Source organism: Mandrillus leucophaeus, unplaced genomic scaffold (assembly GCF_000951045.1).
Source record: "Mandrillus leucophaeus isolate KB7577 unplaced genomic scaffold, Mleu.le_1.0 Scaffold160, whole genome shotgun sequence".
In the NCBI taxonomy this organism is placed as follows: domain Eukaryota; kingdom Metazoa; phylum Chordata; class Mammalia; order Primates; family Cercopithecidae; genus Mandrillus; species Mandrillus leucophaeus.
This window is the reverse complement of record NW_012101588.1, coordinates 3,272,399-3,290,813: the sequence shown is the minus strand read 5'-3', so window position 1 is coordinate 3,290,813 and position 18,415 is coordinate 3,272,399. Positions and strand designations below refer to the sequence as shown.

Here is an 18,415-nt window from a genome sequence, read left to right as displayed (position 1 = left end):
GTTCAAGCGATTCTCCTTGCCTCAGCCTCCCAAGTAGCTGGGATTACACAGGCACCTGCCACCACGCCTGGTTAATTTTTTTGTATTTTTAGCAGAGACGGGGTTTCACTATGTTGGCAAGGCTGATCTCGAACTCCTGACCTCATGATAACACCTGCCTTGGCCTCCCAAAGTGCTGGGATGACAGGTGTGAGCCACCACGCCTGGACCTTTTTTTTTTTTTTTTGAGAAAGGGTCTCACTCTGTTGCCCAGGCTGGAGTGCAGCAGTGCGATCATGGCTCACTGCAGCCTTGACTTCCTGAGCTCAGGTAATTCTCCCACCTCAGCCTCCTGAGCAGCTGAGATCACAGGCGTGTGCCACCACACTCAGCTAATTTTTTTTTTTTTTTTTTTTTTTTTTAAGAGACAGGGTTTTGCCATGTTGCCCAGTCTGGTCTAGAACCCCTGGCCTCAAGCAATCTGCCTGCCTTGGCTTCCCAAAGTGCTGGGATTATAGGTGTGAGCCACCATGCCCAGCCTCTTGCCTCTTTCTCCTACCCCAAAGCATCACTTTCTTTTGAGTCAAAAGCAAGTTATTCACTCTTCCTTTATAAGTAGAAATGTAATTTCTAAGCTCATAAAGTATTTATAAGATGAGGAGTTCTTTCACTTTATATGTGAATATTAACAATTGTGGGATCATGAATCATGCATAACTCTACTCCTTGGCTGTTCACAGCCGTGCGCCCCCAGTCCAGGTGTTCGAGGTCTGGTCCTCAGGCCCTTCCTGGGCAGCCACAGTCAGGCAAAAGCATTAATTCGGCAACAGATGAGAACTTGCCCAGTGGGTTTCAGGCTTCTGCTAGATTCTGAGGAGCCAGAAAAGCCAGCGTGGTTCCCTAAAGCACTGGGTCTCAACACTTAATGGACAAAAGACTCACCTGGGGGCAGAGGAGGCATTAAAAGGCAGATTTCAAGACTCTAATGACATTTTATAGAGGCAGTTTCTGGGCAAGGGCCAGAAACCAAAAAGGGTATTCTAATGAGTCCCACAGCTGATTCTGCAGCAGTCACATCCCTGGTCCTGGGCTGAGAAGCCCTGCTCAGTGTGGTGAGTGGATCTCAGGAAGGGGAGAGGCACTTCAGCAGACACGGGCATGCTACAGAGCAAATGCTGAACATTTTGAGGTTGGAACAGAAACTGAATTTCTCTCACTGTTATGTGCATATTCTTCCATGCGGCTTAATGTGCAGTCAGCAGCTTGGCAAAGAGTTCAAGCCGAAACACAGAGATTGCTGAGTTATCTACACGGAAGTGGTAAGTCATGGTGCAGATCCCAGTCAGAATTGAAGAGTCCTTTCTCTAGACGGGTGACATGTGATGTGGGGTGCGGGGAAGCACAGGTCAGGGGCCCAGCGACTTTGCCACTTGCTCACTTTGTGACCTGTGAAAGTCACTGTATCTCGCGGAGCCTGTTTCCTCATCTGTGAAATGATGAAAATAACAAAAACGTGCCCTGACATTGTTGTAAGCTAACAGATATGAAAATGCGTTTTCAACCGTAAAGCTCCATAGTGAAGCACGGCCTTGTCACTCACACGCCCACAGCCGGGCTCTGCCACCCGTCCCTTAGCTGTGTGCGCCTCGCTTCTGCCCTTCTCAGAAACTGTGGTTCTTGTCTGTGCACCCGACGTCCCTCTACCATATACACTGAATTCCTTGAAAGCACACGCCAGCCTCCATTTCTAAAACCTTGTTCTAAACTGAATGTTGGTGTCCCCCAGAATGCACATGTAGGAGCCCTATCCCCTCAATGTGACTGTATTTGGAGCTAGGTCCTGTGGGGAAGTGATAAAGGTTAAACGAGGTCAGAAGGGTGGGGCCCTTATCCAGTAGAGCTGGTACCCTTACAAGAAGTAGAAGGGACCCCAGAGTGTGCTCTCTTCAGCACATGAGGACCCAGTGAGAAGGCAATCAACCACAGGCCAGGAAGGGGAGCCCACACCAGACCCTGACCCTGCTGGCATCTTGGTCTCGGACTTCCAGTTTCCAGAACTGTGAGAAAATACATGTCTGTTGAAGCTCCCCAGTTTATGAGATTTTGTTATGGCAGTCTGAGCAGAATAAACAAAACTGAATGCATAGCACAGAACTCATTACCCAGAAAGAGCTCAGGAAATGGCTCTTGAGTTGAATAGTGGAGGCGAGGGGGAGCAGGGAGTTCACAGTTTGCTCCTCCAAAACATCATTTGTGTCAGGCATTAAGCTTCCTTCCAAAACAACAACATTTTTCACAAGTATGGTTAGTAGTAGTTAATTTTCTTTTTTTTGGAGACAGAGTCTCACTGTGTCACCTAGGCTGGAGTGCAGTGGCACGATCTCAGCCCACTGCGGCCTCTGCCTCCTGATTTCAAACGATTCTTCTGCCTCAGCCTCCTGAGTAGCTGGGATTATACGTGTACACCACCATGCCCAGCTAATTTCTGTATTCTAGTAGAGAAGGGGGTTTCACCATGTTGGCCAGGCTGGTCTCAAACTCCTGACCTTGTGATCCACCCACCTCAGCCTCTCAAAGTGCTGGGATTACAGGCCTGAGCCAGCAGGCCCAGCTAGTAGTGGCAAAATTGATTACCTTGGGTTGCAGTTAATTTCCCTACACACTAGCAGGCAGAATGCCTGTGGGAGATGACAGGCCTAAAAAGTGTAGGGGTTGCCATGGACTGAATTGTGTGCCCAACAAAATTCATATGTTGAAGCCCTACTCCCAATATGCTTGTATTTGGAGATAGGGCTTTGAAGAGATATAGCAGGTTACAGAGCCCATAAGGGTACGGTCCTAATATGATAGGATTGGTGACTTTATAAAAAGAGGAAGGGGAGAGAAAGTCTGTCGCCTACTCCACAAGTGCTTGCACCAAGGAATAGCCATGTGAGCACACAGTGAGTAGGTGGCTGTCTGCAGGCCAGGAGGAAGAGCCCTCACCAGGAGCTGAACTGTCTGGCACCTTACTCTTGAATTTCTCTGCCTCCAGAAGCATGAGAAATAAATTTCTGACAAAGTTGCCCAATCTGTGGTATTTTGTTATGGCAATCTGCACTAATACAAGGGGAATTAATAGGACTTGAATGACTGGGGACTGTAATTACAAATAATGTAAGAACCTGAAGAGGAAAAAAAAAAGGAATTAATTTTAATTATGTGGATTGCCCACAATATTTGGGATGTGGGATTTTAAACTCAAATATTTGGAATTTTAAACTCTTTGTGGTTAGTTTAGCCAAGTTTTCTCCATTTGCTAAGTATAATTTTAAAAAAATTGCAATGTAATTCACAAACCATAAAATTCACCCTTTTAAAGTGTACAATTTGGTGGGTTTTAGTAATAATCTCTATTACTATGTTTTCTTTTCCTTTTCTAAAAATCTGGATTACTTTTAAGACAGTTCTGAACAGAAGAGGGAATTTCCTTCATACAGCTAAGACTTTTGCATAGGGAGCCACTTGTGCTAATAAAATCCTTATCACACCCCAGACACAGAACTGTCTTTGGGCTGCGGGAAAGTTGGTTGTGCCTGCTGCAGCCAGTGGGCCGCGGTTCTCACCCAGCGTGGTCAGGAGCAGGCCCACTATCCCCGGGTTGGCAGCCAGTACCGGGCCCACGCCCGGGTGGATGGCAATGTTGGCCAGCACGCGGGTCAGCTTGATGAGCACATCCTCTGCCTCTGACGGCGGCCTCTGCGCCCTGTGCTGCTCGCCTCGTTGGCCCGCCGGCTTCTGGGAATGCAGATCCAGCTGATGGAACGTCTGGAATAATGACAGCAGAGTTTGGATGCTCCCTTTCTCTTTGGAAAATTGTTCACGAGCCTGGTTATTTTTCGCCGTCAAGTTGCCAAGAATAAAAACAACACGGACGACTAAATCCTACAATAAACAAAAGACACAGTCACAAGTGCAAAGGGGGCTGGAACGCATTGTGGGGCAGAAGATAGTATTTAATTTATTCACAATTGCATTAATAGTAAAATGGAACACATCTGGCTTCGACTCACTTGTACAGTATTTGATTCCCAAGAGCAGTGCAAAGTGACAGAGGAGATTATAAGCACCTGGCAGCAATGAAAGAATACAAACTGATTGATGCGACCAGCAACGCCTCTTACCTTCAGATCCTTCATCTGAAATTCTGGCTCGCCTTTCTTTTTCTCCTTCAGAGAACAATTAGTTGAGTGGGACAGCATTACTAAAAATGTGTCATGGAAATCAAAGTTTTGACAATAGCCGGTTTCTTGAAATTCCAAATCTTTCCTTAAAATTTCATCTCCTGCTGAAGCATGGTGTTTTTGAGTTTGGGCAGGATTGACACTTGGGACTGGATAATTCTTTGCTGTGGGGAGGTGTCCTGTGCATTGTAGAGCATTTAGCAGCATCCCTGGCCTCCACCCACTAGATGACAATACCTCTCCAGACGTGACAGCCAAAACTGCCCCTCCACAGCGTGGAGAAGTGCCGTGTTACGTAGCTACACTACTTTAAGGCAGTATCTACCAATTCTTGCCCAGGGTGGTGGTTACATGAGTGACACCTTTATAATTACTTGCTGAATTGTGCATACCTGTTTTATGCACTTTTCTGTATATAGGTTATATTTTACAATTTTAAAATGTTTTTACAAACCCTAAGCTGAGAACATTTTAAAATTAAACAAGATACAAAAATCACTGTGCTTTTAGTTTGACAACATTGTCCAGATATGAGTCCAGACCAGCCTTCCCCATGGGTGTCAACGAAGGTGACCTGGGAGGAGGAGATTTTAAATGAATACTCATTGGAGGGCTACAACTGGCCTGGATGGTATTATATCTATATCTATATATACAGTGCCAGGCACTGTGCCATTTTATAGACAAGAAACTAGGGCCTGGAGAAGCCGCCCAGGTCACATGGCTGGTGAGGGGTAAGGTCAGGATTTGATTCTAGGGTTACCCAGACTCTAGAGTCCTTTCTACACTAACATCTGCCTCCCATACAGGGTGTCATGTACTTTTTGTCCTCCTTTGCCTTCTTGCAGAACAGTTAAAGAATTATCTCCTTTTAAAATGCAAATATGTCACCAGAAGGGACAATCATAAACCTGACTTTGTTGATCGGGTCAGTAATTAGCAGCAGCCTTAAGAAAAGGGGACAAAGGGGCAAGGGCTGGGCACATTTTCATCGAGGAGCACATGTCCAGGTGCGATGCCAGGGTGTCGGGTGTGGCCAGGAAATTGGGGAAGATTGGGGGCAAAGTACAACTTTTGGATTTACCTAGGCCTTCTCTGCCAATACCAACTTGTTCCTGCTTGTTCTTGCTAAAAGAACCAAAAGTTTTCCCTGACACTCACTGCAGAGAAGCAAGGCTGCTGCTTGCACAACCGGACACCATTTGCCAAACATTAAGGACCGCGGCTAATGCTACAGCAAAAACTGGAGATGGTCCAGGAGGGAGTCATTTTCGGAGACATTTCAACTCACAGCATTCAACCAACCACAGTGGTCATCCAGTTAGGAGACCCTGCTCCTGACTCCACCCCAGGAAATAGAATGTTAGTCCTCAGATAAGTTCTTAATGCCAGGGGCCTAGGAATACACACACATAACCAAGCCTGAGAGTCAGTGTTCTGAAGAGCTTCTCACCTACTGAGAAGACAAAGCTAACATACGTGGGGAAACAGCAAAGACTAAAACGGCAAACGAAGAAGCGAGATGCGGAAGCGGATTATGAGTCCCAGGTCCAGAGCCAGGCAGGCTGGGCTCACACAGGTGCTTGGCCTCTCTGTGCATCCATTAACTTATTTGCAAAATGGAGACACAATTCATACTGTGAGATCACATGAGATACAACAGGCAAAGCACAAATTGTATTGACCAATGATTAGGGCACTGCTGTGAACTCTTTTTATGTCCTAGCAATAAAATGCTAACTAATAGCAATAAACTCGGTGGTGCAGGCCTAGTAGTCTTACAAGAGTTTCGAAAAGAGGATGCTCCGGGAACAGTGTCAGGTTCAGCAGTTATCACGGAAGAATTTGAGTTCAGCCCTGGAAGCTGTGAGATGCAGAGAGATGTGGAGGGGAGCATGGGGTTGGGTGGGCAGCAGAAAAGTCTCTTTTTTTTTTTTTTAACTTTTTAGGCTCAGGGGTACATGAGCAGGTTTGTTACATGGGCAATCTTGAGTCATGGGGCTGTGGTATGCAGATTATTTCATCGCCCAGGTACTAAGCTTACTACCCAATAGTTATTTTTCCTGATCCTCTTCCTTCTCCCACCCTCCGCCCTCAAGTAGGCCCCAGTGTCTGTTTTTCCCTTCTTTGTGTCCATGAGTTCTTATCATTTAGCTCCCACTTATAAGTGAGAACTTGTGGTATTTGGTTTTCTGTTCTTGCGTTAGTTTGCTAAGGATAATGGCCTCCTGCTCTATCCATGTTTCTGCAAAGGACATGATCTCATTCTTTTTTTATGGCTGCATGGTACTCCACGATGTATATGTACTACATGGTCTTTATCCAGTCCACCACTGATAGACATTTACGTTGATTCCGTGTCTTTGCTATTGTGAATAGTGCTACAATGAACACATGTGTGCATGTGTCTTTATGGTAGAACGATTTGTTTATATTCCTTTGGGTATATACCCAATAATGGGATTTTTTTTTGAGACAGAGTGTTGCCCTGTTGCTGGAGTGTAGTGGTGCAATCTCAGCTCACAGCAACCTCCGCATCCTGCGTTCAAGTGATTCTCCTGTCTCAGCCTCCCAAGTAGCTGGGATTACAGGCATGCACCATCAAACTTGGCTAATTTTTGTACTTTTAGTAGAGACGCGGTTTCACCATGTTGGCTAGGCTGGTCTCAAACTCCTGACCTCAAGTGATCCATCCGCCTTGGCCTCCCAAAGTGCTGGAATCAGAGGCGTGAGCCAGTGTGCCCAGCCTGTTTTCAGTTGGAAGAGGATTAGTTTGAGAGAGTATCTGGAACTATCTCCTTCCTGGGCCAGGGGTCATCTTCTCATTCTTCAATTACCTGACTGTTCCCTAAAGAAGCTGACATTTATGGGCCTTAAGTCTAAAACAAGCACACACAATCTGATTATAATACTTGAATCCCACTTCACATGAAATAGAGGGTTACTTCAAGTAACGCCTGGTGGCAAAGGCCCTGCCCTGGGCTCTGAGTTGGTGGCTTCTCCTCCACCCTGATCAGACCCAACAGAGAAGCAGAAAATCAGTTTTCCAACCACGACAGAGGGTATTTCCAAGAATTAAGCATCTTAAAGAAGAACTTCATCTGATATTTTCTACGCTGAGGACTATAAATACAATTTTTGTGTAAACTTTGATACATGTTTTCTGCTGAAAGACTATATGAGTTCTAGTTCTGAAAATCCTAATAATTAATACCAATAGCAGCACAGTAGTAGCAGCAACTAACACATAGTACTTATTAGTACTTACGCTGTGCCAGGCGTTGTCCTAAGCATTTACATATACAAATTAACTAATTCACTGACAATGATAACTTCCACTTCTTTCATCTGAACAAAGCTATTCACAGTATCTTTTACAATCTAAACCACAGTCTCCCTCGTACACTTGATAACAGTGATGTTAATAAGTTTTGGACTTCACCATGCTCCTGGAATTGGGCTCTCTTCTCTCATTTCCATAAAAGCACGTTAAACAAGACAGGAAATGCATTATGAGTGATTTTAAGTGATTGCTTAAGTAACTTAATTAATAGCTGCATTCTACACCCTAAATTGTTACCAGGACTAAACGATTTACCTCCTGAAATGTCATGGCATCTTCTAAGGGTGCTGGATTGTTTTTTTTTTTCTTCCTAGGCCTTGCTGTTTCACCTCCATCTACCTATCTTGCTTTTCTCTTAGTCCAGCTCAGTAGGCTTCTCCAGCCCTGTCCCACCTCCCGCTGTCAGTGTTGATTTGCCAGGATTTAGATCAGATCCCTGGTCAAAACAGATCTCCTCAGTGGGCATCATTCTTCTAAATTCAAATGACCTCTCCCCATTGTCACATGCAGTCTAATCTGGGAAGACTAAGTGCTGCTTTTCTTTTTCTAAAAATTCCCTCAGGCCCCTTACTGTTCTAAAATTCTCCCATTCTGTCATCTCTGTAGGTCCTAATGTGGCCAAGATTATTAAGCCTCCAGTACAGAAGAAGCAGCTCTAGGCTGTAGGGCAGGAAGAGTTAACACTGTTATAATACCACTTTTCCTGCTTCAGATGGAAAAGGAGGGGGTGGTTCCTGGCAGCCGTGGTGCCAACTGAAGCATGGCATGCGAGATCAACAAATGGGATGGCAGATTGCACCGTCTGCAGCACCAAACTTCCAGCAACTGCTATCTCTGCTTACTGTTTTTGTCCTGTTTTTCAGGGTTGGCTATGGTACTTCTTCTTTTCTTTTTTTCCCCACCTTTCTTAAATATATTCTACATGGATCTAGGGAGCATGGAAGAGGCCAAAATAGAAGCCGACTCACAGGAGGTCAGCAGAGGTCGTGTTTTCTTATCTCCATGCGAGGGCTTGTCTTGACTCGTCTGGAATCCTGAAGGAGGCTGAGCAAGACAGCTTTCCAGGGCCCCTCTCCTCACCATGGGTGGCCTCTGCTCCCAAACTGTGCACTCCAAGGTCCTCCCAACCGAACCAAGGTCTGCGCTGGGCGGGATCATGAAGACATTATCTACTGTTCCACAGCCCGAGCCATCTCAAGTCTATAAAATATTACTTAATATTCTATAAAGATCTGTAAAAATTAAACCAAGGCCAAAATCATCTATTTAGAGAGAGCACCAATTCCACAGCAGAAACGATTTCATCAATATGCAGCTCTCCTTTGAGCCACAGATTCTCTCCTTTATTCTTAGACAATATCTGAGAATCATCTATAAATTAACACTCCACTTTTATAGCATTTTTATTAAATTTAACACAATGTTGCATATTCATATCATAACTATGTGGTTTTGAAATAGCAAAATGAAGATGAATCAAGAGAGATCTTTTTTTTTTTCTAAAGAAGGCAGTCTAGTATAACCAGTTCATATCGACTTTCTAATTTTACTTAAAACAGAATCAGCCTAGCAACAGCTACAGCCAACCAGAGCTTAGACAAACAGGTACACCTAGAGGAAGAAGACTGACCTCAACAGAGCTTTCCAGTTAGAGTCTGGGGGATATTGTCATTAGTTTCGCAGATGTTGTGCCCCAGTGAGCAAGCAAGTTACTCAATCTGAATGGGCCCCACAAGCCTGTGAATGAAATTACTTTAACTGGAATAAAACCAGGAACAGGGCACTGCTCACCAGGATGGTCTATGTTGAGTTCCAATGGTGGCAGCATTGGCAGCAGCCGTTGAATGTTATTTTCCATGGGAGAGACATTGGCCTAAAGCCAATGAAGGACATTTTTACCCCTATTTGGAGATGTTGGAACTGAGGCTTCAGGAGACTCATTAAGTAAGCCCAAAGTCAAACACTGGTGAAGAGAAGAGGCAGGACTTGAACAATCATCTCTGTACACACAGATGGTTTCCAAAACCACCTTCAGCCCAACTCCTCATTGCTCATCATCATCATCTTCCCCGTCCCCCAGCCCCAGCATCTCTGATTCCTCTCTGTCTCATCCCCTCACCAAGCAGTCACCAAGTCTCCTCAAACCTGTTGTCTCAAAATGACCCCCAGCTCCCTCCTGCCCATGGACCTCATCTGCCTGTAGACTGTTGTCAGAGGCCCTTTCCAGGCTCCTCCCTCTGCCGTCAACCCTAACACCACTTCTTGAAGCACAGCTCTTCCCTTCGCTCAAAAACATCTACTGCCTATTAAATGAATGTCAAAGCCAGCATCTAATGCACCATCTGGCCCCGTGCGACCACTTCTGTGCTACCTCACATTACTCTCTGCCCACAGCCAGCCAAAGTGAACACATTCCTCCCCGACTCCCACACCCTTCCTACCGTACCTTAAAATAACTCCTGTGCATAATGTTGACTGTGGGGAAGAAACAATATCAAGCTGTCACAGAAAGAATAAACTATGTTCAGCAGACTCCACTTAGGAGGGAACTGCTTCCACTAAGTAAAGGAACACATTTTAGGAAGATTTGTAAGAATGGGTTGAAATGGAAGGGGATGTAAATATGCTTAAAATCTGAAACCTCTATTAACCAGAAAATTAATCAAAATGCCCTGTTTAAAATATGGTTACAAACTTCTCGTGCCTGAGAGCTGAATCAGGATTTACAATTTGCTTTGTTTATCCAACTTTCCCACCCTCAAACAAAACCCAAACATTAATTGAGCTTGCAGGTGGCTTGAAGAACAGATAAATTTTAGCAAACTGGAAGACAGACTGTGCACTACCGCAAAAATGCTAACGGACCATAGGGCACCGAAAGTGGGTCAAGAGTTTGCCTACGTGTTTAACTACATAAAATAGAAGAATCTGAAATGTTGGAGACTCAAAGCCAAGAATCTAAGTAGAAAATCATTTTAAAACCAGAAGAGATTATGCTTGATTCCCCCATCCATCTATCCATTCTATCGGCAATCATTTATTGAGCACCCACGATATGCCTTTGAATGTCACTCAAAAGTATCAGGGCAATGCTAGAATTTCACTGTGCTCGGTTCTTTTTCAAGCCAGCAGACATAAATCAGGCATTTGGATTCCGTGCTGAGCAAGGAAACAGCCAGTTCCACAAGGGCAAAGCCAGCAGGAGCTGGAAAGAATGAACAAGCTAAGGGCGTATTGTGCAGCCTGCCCGGTCAGGGGCGCAGACCAAGGCCAAGGCTGAAAAAAGGAGCAAGCTCAGTCAAATGCTCTCGGCACCCACTGGGAATGTGCCTGCAGAGGGGCTGGGAAGACAGCCATAGGGCGTGCTCCTGTCAGGGAGGAGGCAGAGGGCAAGCTGGGAGCCAAGTCACCCTACAAAGGCACCAGGGGAAGGGGTGGAGGCACCTTCCTAACCAATCCAATGGCCCAAAGAGGATGGAGGGAAAGAGAAGGCACCTTCTTTCTGGAATGCTGAAAGGCTGTGGTTATATTCAAGACGAACAGCTAGAAAAATGGCAGTTGGTTTTACTTTCAGCCCACACTGTTCAGACATTCCAGCTCTCATTTCTGACACCACGATGGCTAAGCATTCCAAATCAGTGTTCACTGTGCATGCATACATGGCTGAAGACAGCAGCTTATGCCTATAGCAGTCTAAACAGAAGGAGAGGGGGGACTCTAAGAGCAGCACAACCAAGAATGAGTCTGGCAGTTCCCAGGGTTTGCAAAGACTCTGACGACAGTCCTGCTGCCTCTGGAAGCTCTGTGGTAAAAGAAACAAGAAATTAACCATATCTACATGTGGAGACAGTTAAATAGACAGTGGGTCAATGGATACATGTGCTAGGAATGTAGACAAAGATTGTTCTTTTTGATCATGACCTTTGAAAAATATTGCCAGTCTTTTGAAAGTCTTATTTGAGGCATTTTACCAGATCTCTTGCCCAGCAGATATTTACAGAAGAAATGGGGAAAATCCCTTCATGTTCTTCCAAAAAACAAACCCAAACGTATTTTCCTGAGATGCTAAATGTAGCAACACTGACGTCAGAGGCACCTCCTGAGGCAGGCTCTGCCTCCCAAAGGCTGATAGCAACCCCACTCCCTCATTCGTTATTAAGCCCATCTGTTTGCACATTTGTTTTGTACCAAATGCAGTTTACACCATAAAGCAGACAATATGTGCACATTTCTTAAACGAGATTTGTCATTTAATTGATTTTTGGCCAGCGTTTTTAATAGATATTTTACCTAACTCTGAAGTTTAGCTTTCATACAGCCTCAAGCCGAACGAGAGGCTGTTTCATCTCAGTTTGTGTGTGTGTGGGAACTGGAGTTACTAGTTGCATCACGGATCTTGGACAAATTAACTACATAGATAAGAGCCAAAGAAGTTTCCCTTGCTCTCCCTGTGGAAGTCATTTATAGGAGCTGGGAGGAGTAGATGCCTTTTCGTTGAGACTGTTGGTGAGCCAGAAACCCAGGCCATGCACACAACCATCACATACAGATAGAAACGGAGGCCCACTTCACTGAGGGCCATTGTGCAAACAGAGGCAGTGTAAAGCGGACCATATTCTAAGTGAACTCATCACTCTCAATTTAACTGTTGCAAACAACAGCATTTAGATATGGGTATATACTGCACTGTCTCAAAACAGGACACCTGCAGGAATAGTAACTATTTTAAAGACGAAATTTGGTGCTTGTTTAACCTAACAAATGAACCAACAACTCGTGGCTTGTCTAGCCAACTGAACTGAAGACGCCCTCCCTTGGACAGGCGGCTCTAAGGGTCCTGAGGAGTACAGCCTGTGCTCCTCTCTCCTGGGGGAGCCACTCTGGCCAGTGCTTAAAGCCTCATCAGTGTGATGGGCACCTTCAAACTAGGTTTCGTCCCAGGACTTATTTTGACACAAGTCTGGCAGCGAAAATTTGTGGAAAAGACTAATGTACCATCCTGTGTTCTCCAGCTAAGAAATCATTCCTCAGCTGCCTGTGCGAAAGGCAAAGGGCCAGTGGTTCTTACCACTTACTGAGAAGCCTATATCAGCACCTGGTGGGTCTTGTCAACTCGGTTCCTACTTTGTCAGGAAGAGCCACTGTCAGCTGTGCTCCTGTAGAGAAAGACTGACCCTGTGTGGCTGATTTGATTAATCACTTTAAAATCTTTTGAGGTTTTATGGGAACCCCTCTGCTGTCAATACTGGAGAAAATGGTTTTAAAGAACCACCTTAGTAAGTTATACCATAGGTCTCAAAATCTGCTGCTCATTTGAGTCACTTGAGAAGTCTCTTAAAAGTAGGTTATTGGGCCCCATCCCAGACGTGAATCAGAATCTCTCTGGGTAGGACCTGAGCACCTGTATTTCTATTTTTAAATTAAAACAAAATTTTTAATTAAACTCAAATTTTAAGTGGAAAATAGGCTTAAGGGTTCTTCTTGTTTTGGCGTGTTTTGTTTTTGTGAGAAAGGGTTTCACTGTGTAACTAGGCTGCAGTGAAGTCACTCGATTTCAGCTCACTGCAACCTCCATCTCCCAGGCTCAAGTGATTCTTCTGCCTCATCCTCCCAGGCAGCTGGGATTACAGGCATGGGCCACCAAACCCAGCTAATTTTTGCAGGGTTTTTTTTTTTTTTTAATTGTTCTTGTAGAGACAGAGGTTTACTATGTTGCCCGGGCTGGTCTCGAACTCCTGAGTTCAGACAATCCACCTGCCGCAGCCTCCCAAAGCACTGGGATTACAGGCCAACCTGAGCCACCTGTGCCCAGCTGAGCACCTGTATTTTTAAAGCTCCCCAGGTGAATCTGACGATAAGTCAAATTGGGGAGCCACTCTGATTTAAATCAAGAAAAAATTAGAAATCTCACCACTTGAATACCCATTATTTGTCTTTGTAATAATGCTTTTTAAAAAATAATATGAATTCTTGTAAATATAAATCCTCGTTCCTCAATAATCCTCACAGTGTAGGTGTGTAGAAAATAAAAGTGAAACCACTCCACAACCCCTCCTGTCGATGGACTTGATTTAGACTTTATATACTTGAATATGTAAAGTATATTCAGACTTCTCATATGTTGAAATCAGACTTTACCTTGACAAGAGACAAAGAATGTAAAAATAATGGAAAACTTTGTGACTTTTGGTATCTTCTCATGTAATTCTAATTTTTTTCCCCTTTGATGGAAAACAACAGCAGATGGAGAGGAAATATTCTACTTTCTTCCAACAGCAACCAGCCCTGGTGCTACCTGGTTCAAAACAGGATTTCCCCCTTGGTGGACGGCAGCAGCGACCGGCAGCTTCCTGTGAAGCTCCCCATCCGCTGATAAGATCAGTTCAAGAGGCGTGTGTAGGTGACATTTCATTTATCACTATAAAGGGTTTTTTCCCTTTTCTTTCTTGTTCTTTTTAGATTTCTGTTTCTGCGTTTTTTGAAAACGCGATTAGCCATAAACATGATTTGATTTAAAAGTGCACCTTAGAAAGATGAAACCTATGCTGATTCTAAATGTAGTCCTCAGGCTTTCAAGACAGAAGCAATATTAACCTCCCAGAACAAAAACAGGGAAGGTCTACTGACTCTGATTGTCTAATCATTTGGCAATGGCTATGTGTGTTAAGAGACTACAAAGCTTCCAAAGTATTTCTCTACAACCCAAGTTAGTCTTGCAGGGATGTTTCCTAGAGCTGGAAAAAAAAAAATTATTATAGGAAGTAATAATTCTGTTTAATTAAGTTGCTGGAAGGCTGGTTCACGTTTCCACAATCAGTTCTAAGCCTCAACATGCAAGTAAATCCCAGGTGCAGCGAAGTGTCTAACCACTGCAGATCAATACACTCACATCAGAACGTTCAGAGGAAAAACAAATCGCATTTGATCAGCCACCTGGGCCACGGGAAACATGAAACTAAGATGCCATGCTGTTCTGAAGGAATTCTGTTTTGCTGTTTATGGCAGCCTACCCATGTGAAAATTGTGGGAAAAAATTCTTATTATATCCTCCTCCAAACTAGGAAGAAGAAAGTACATATTTAAGAAGGAAGCACTTGAGTATTAGAAAAAAATATTTTTTAACACCTTACACGTGGCAAAGCATTTCACATACTCAAAATTCTTTCTTTCAGCACTTACAAGCTTACTTTGCCAAGCATCATCTCGGTCTATCAGGACAAAGTCTGTGTGGTTTAGGAACTCGCAGTAGTGGGTAGGGCAGCTACGTAATAATAACCATTTGGAGAACCACTAAAGAAATGTTTTTGAAGACTAATGGGAACTTCTGGTTAATGATTTTAGGAAGTAGTTGGGACACACAGCTACTTCCTTGTAGCCTAAACTCTTTCCTTGCTCTTCTAAAATATTTTGGTTTTGAGGAAAATATGAGTTATGTATTTTTCTTACTAGAAAAAAAATCAAAGTAATGAGTCAAAACTACAACATTTCAATCGTTATTATAAGTAAAAGTATTGAGTCAAAGTATAATTTTTTAAAAATTAAAAACATGACTCTCATAGGCTCATGAAATGAACACACTTAAAAAGTATTTAACTCATTAATGAGGGGGCCAATACCACGGTAAAGTTTGTTCCAAGCACCATTGAAGAACTGGGGATTTACAAGCACTCAAGATTTCTAGGTTATATACAAACCTGACAAATGCCTACAAAGTAATAAAACCATAACTTTTGAGGTGATCCTGTCTACCAGACTGAAACCTATGAATTAATGTATAAGTTTATTGTGTCTGGGATCTAACCAAATAGTAAACAGCAAGTCCAAACACCAATACGCTGGCCTAGAGAATTAATCCCTGATTGGGCCATTAAACAATGCCCTGGCATGCCTTTGTCAGGACATGCCTCCACCTATTCCACACCTTATCTCTAAGATTTGTATAGTTTTCCTTAATAATAGTGAAGTGGTTAAGGCCATACACATACTGCTTGGGTTCTCAGCTCTGAGTGTACTAGCTGGGGTACTAGCTGTGTTAAAGTCTTAAAAATGTTGCACTGATGAGGGAGAAATTGACTGGTCTTGCTTGGGAGGCCTCACAGAGGAGCAGACAAGAGAGTTATGACGACTTGAAATATGGAATTGGCTTTGAAGAGAAGTCACAGAGAAGTTTCATCAGAGCCCCTTAGGCTCTTCTCATTAAGTCTGTTCATATTCAATTTTATTTTAGGGTTTTTAGTCTAAAATATCTGTCTGTCTAGCTAGCCAGCTAGCTAGTGATCAACGGCTCACTGCAGCCTGGGCTCAAGCAATCCTCCCACCTTAGCCTTCCAAGTAGCTGGGACTACAGGCATGTGCCACCACGCACAGCTAATTTTTTGTTTATAGAGATGGGGTCCATGTTGCCAGTCTTTTCTCTCTCTCTCTCTCTCTCTCTCTCTCTCTCCTTCTCTTTCTGAGATAGGATTTTACCTTGTTGCCCAAGCTGGACAACTGGTTTCACTAGAGACTCGCACCACCACGCCTGGCTTATGTGTTGATACTGGAGTTAAAAAAGAAATTATTTAGGCAAACAGTGAGGGTAAGGAGGGCCTCAGCAAGGTTTTCCTTTTAATGAAAAGCAGCCCTCAAATAATTTCTTTTCTAACAAAGAGCAGCCTGTAAAATCAAGCTGCAGATCTAGAAAGGCAAGCTAGAAGCTTGCACGGGTGAATGTTGCCAGCTGTGCCAATAGGAAAAAGGGTACCTGGGACTAGGCATGTCCACTATGGCAGCTCCATCTTCCCTTCTCTTTGCCAGTCACATGTGCAGTAAAGAGCAGGTAGTGTGGTGCCGGCCAAGCAAAAATCCCATTTGTATAATAAGAAGATTAGGGTGGGGTGGCCAGCTTCTCTGCGTGCTATGTAAACATCACACCTGGGCCAACCAATCTTTGGGCCCTGTGTAGATCAGACATGGCCTCCTCAAGCCTGTCTATAAAACCCTGTGCACAGGCCAGAAGTCCCACTCGGGTGCCTCTCGTGCACAGGAGAGAGGGCTATTCTCCTCTCTCTTTCTTCTGCCTATTAAACCTCCGCAATTAACCTCACTCCACGTGTGTCTATGTCCTTGATTTCCTTGGCATGAGGCAACGAACCTCAGGTGTCACCCCCGACAATGATGCCGTTTCAGTGTTACTTTTTTTTTTTGAGATAGAGTCTCCCTCTGTTGCCCAGGCTGGAGTGCAGTGGCACGATCTTGGCTCACTGCAGCCTCCACCTCCCGGGTTCAAGCAATTCTCCTGCATCAGCCTCCTGAGTAGCTGGGACTACAGGCTAATTTTAATAAGCTTGGTTATGAGGTTCCCTTGCTAATTGCAAATAAATAATTGCAAAAAAGCAAGTAAAGATTACTAAAGGCAGAGGTAGCAACCAATAGAAAAAGAAGAGAGAGAAAATCTACAAAGAAGATGCAGACATTTAAAGAACCTCATCAACAGACTCAGGTTTCCCATGTGGGACAAATAGCCTCTAGAGCAATAATTAATGCTTATAATAATGACCTTTGCTATCAAGAGGTTAAGTTAGTTTTAATATCTTCTAAGAAGGAAGAGAAACATGTAATATACTTGAATACGATTTTTGCCACAATGATTAAATTTAGTGATTAAAGTGATAACATGCATTTCTTTGATGGTTCTGAATAAACATGTTACTGTACATGGTTTACAAGGTGCTCTATATTCCTCTTTGGAAACTAAAATAATTTTAATAGGTGTTTTAGTCTGTTCTCGCATTGCTCCAAATAAATACTTCAGATTAGATAATTTATCAAGAAAAGAGATTTAATTGGCTCATGGTTCCGTAGGCTGTACAGGAAGCATGCTGCTGGCATCTGCTCAGCTTCTGGGGAGGCGCCAGGAAACTTTCAATCATGGTGGAAGGTGAAAGGGAAGCAGGCACATCTTACATGGCCGGAGCAGGAGGAAGAGAGAGAGCAGGGGGAGGTGCTACACAGTTTTAAACAAGCAGATCTCACGAAAACTCACTCACTCACTATCAAGAGAACAGCACCGGGGGATGGTGCTAACCCATCCATGAGAACTCCGCCTGCATGATCCAATCACCTCCCACCAGGCCCCACCTCCAATACAGGGGATTACAATTCAACATGAGATTTAGGCTGGGACAAACATCCAAACCACATCAATAGGAACATAAAATGGTAATTAACATCAATAGGGAAAAATGTGGTTTCTTAAACATGAGTTTTGCTTTTCAGATAACCATTGGTCTAATGTGAAAAGTAGTTTAGTAAAAAGTATAGTAAAATTTTATGCCAATTTAAACTTTAGGACATTTAGGCTGGGTGCAGTGGCTCACATCTGTAATCCCAGCACTTTGGGAGGCTGAAGTGGTAGGATTGCTTGAGCCCAAGTGTTCCAGCCCAGCCTGGGCAACATAGTGAGACTCCCGTCTTTATTTTAAAAAACAAAAACAAAAAACAAAAAAACTTTAGGACATTTAGTTACTCAAACTAGAAAAAGCATACCCTTAGCCATACTGATATCTCTAGTCTCTCATATTGGTGAGATACCAGGATTTTTGTTGGTTTATTCCATATGGCCATCATCTAAGCTCCAATCAGAGAAACAAACAGTATCTACTAGTAATGCTAGAAAACAATAGCACTATTTGTGAGTACTCAATTAATGAATTTTCTTCCTTAAAAAATTATAGATTATAACATAACTCAAAATCAAACTGTTAAACGGAAGTATTTTCTTTTGTCCATTTTTGAAAATTCTAGTGGCAAGGCAAATAAATCTTCTCTAATTAAAAACATCTAAATTACCCAAGATCAAAGCACCAAAGCAAAAAAAAAAAAAAAAAAA

The 18,415-nt window shown here is 43.5% G+C and overlaps 1 protein-coding gene across 1 annotated transcript in view; it reads right to left on the bottom strand.

Moving 5' to 3' along the window:
• Window positions 1-18,415, bottom strand: part of ARMC2 (armadillo repeat containing 2) — a 126,825-nt gene that overhangs the window by 16,928 nt on the left and 91,482 nt on the right. Inside the window, exon 14 of the mRNA XM_011975944.1 lies at window positions 3,585-3,903. Within this exon, the coding sequence (XP_011831334.1) occupies window positions 3,585-3,903 (319 nt within the window). The remainder of the gene's footprint in view (window positions 1-3,584; window positions 3,904-18,415) is intronic.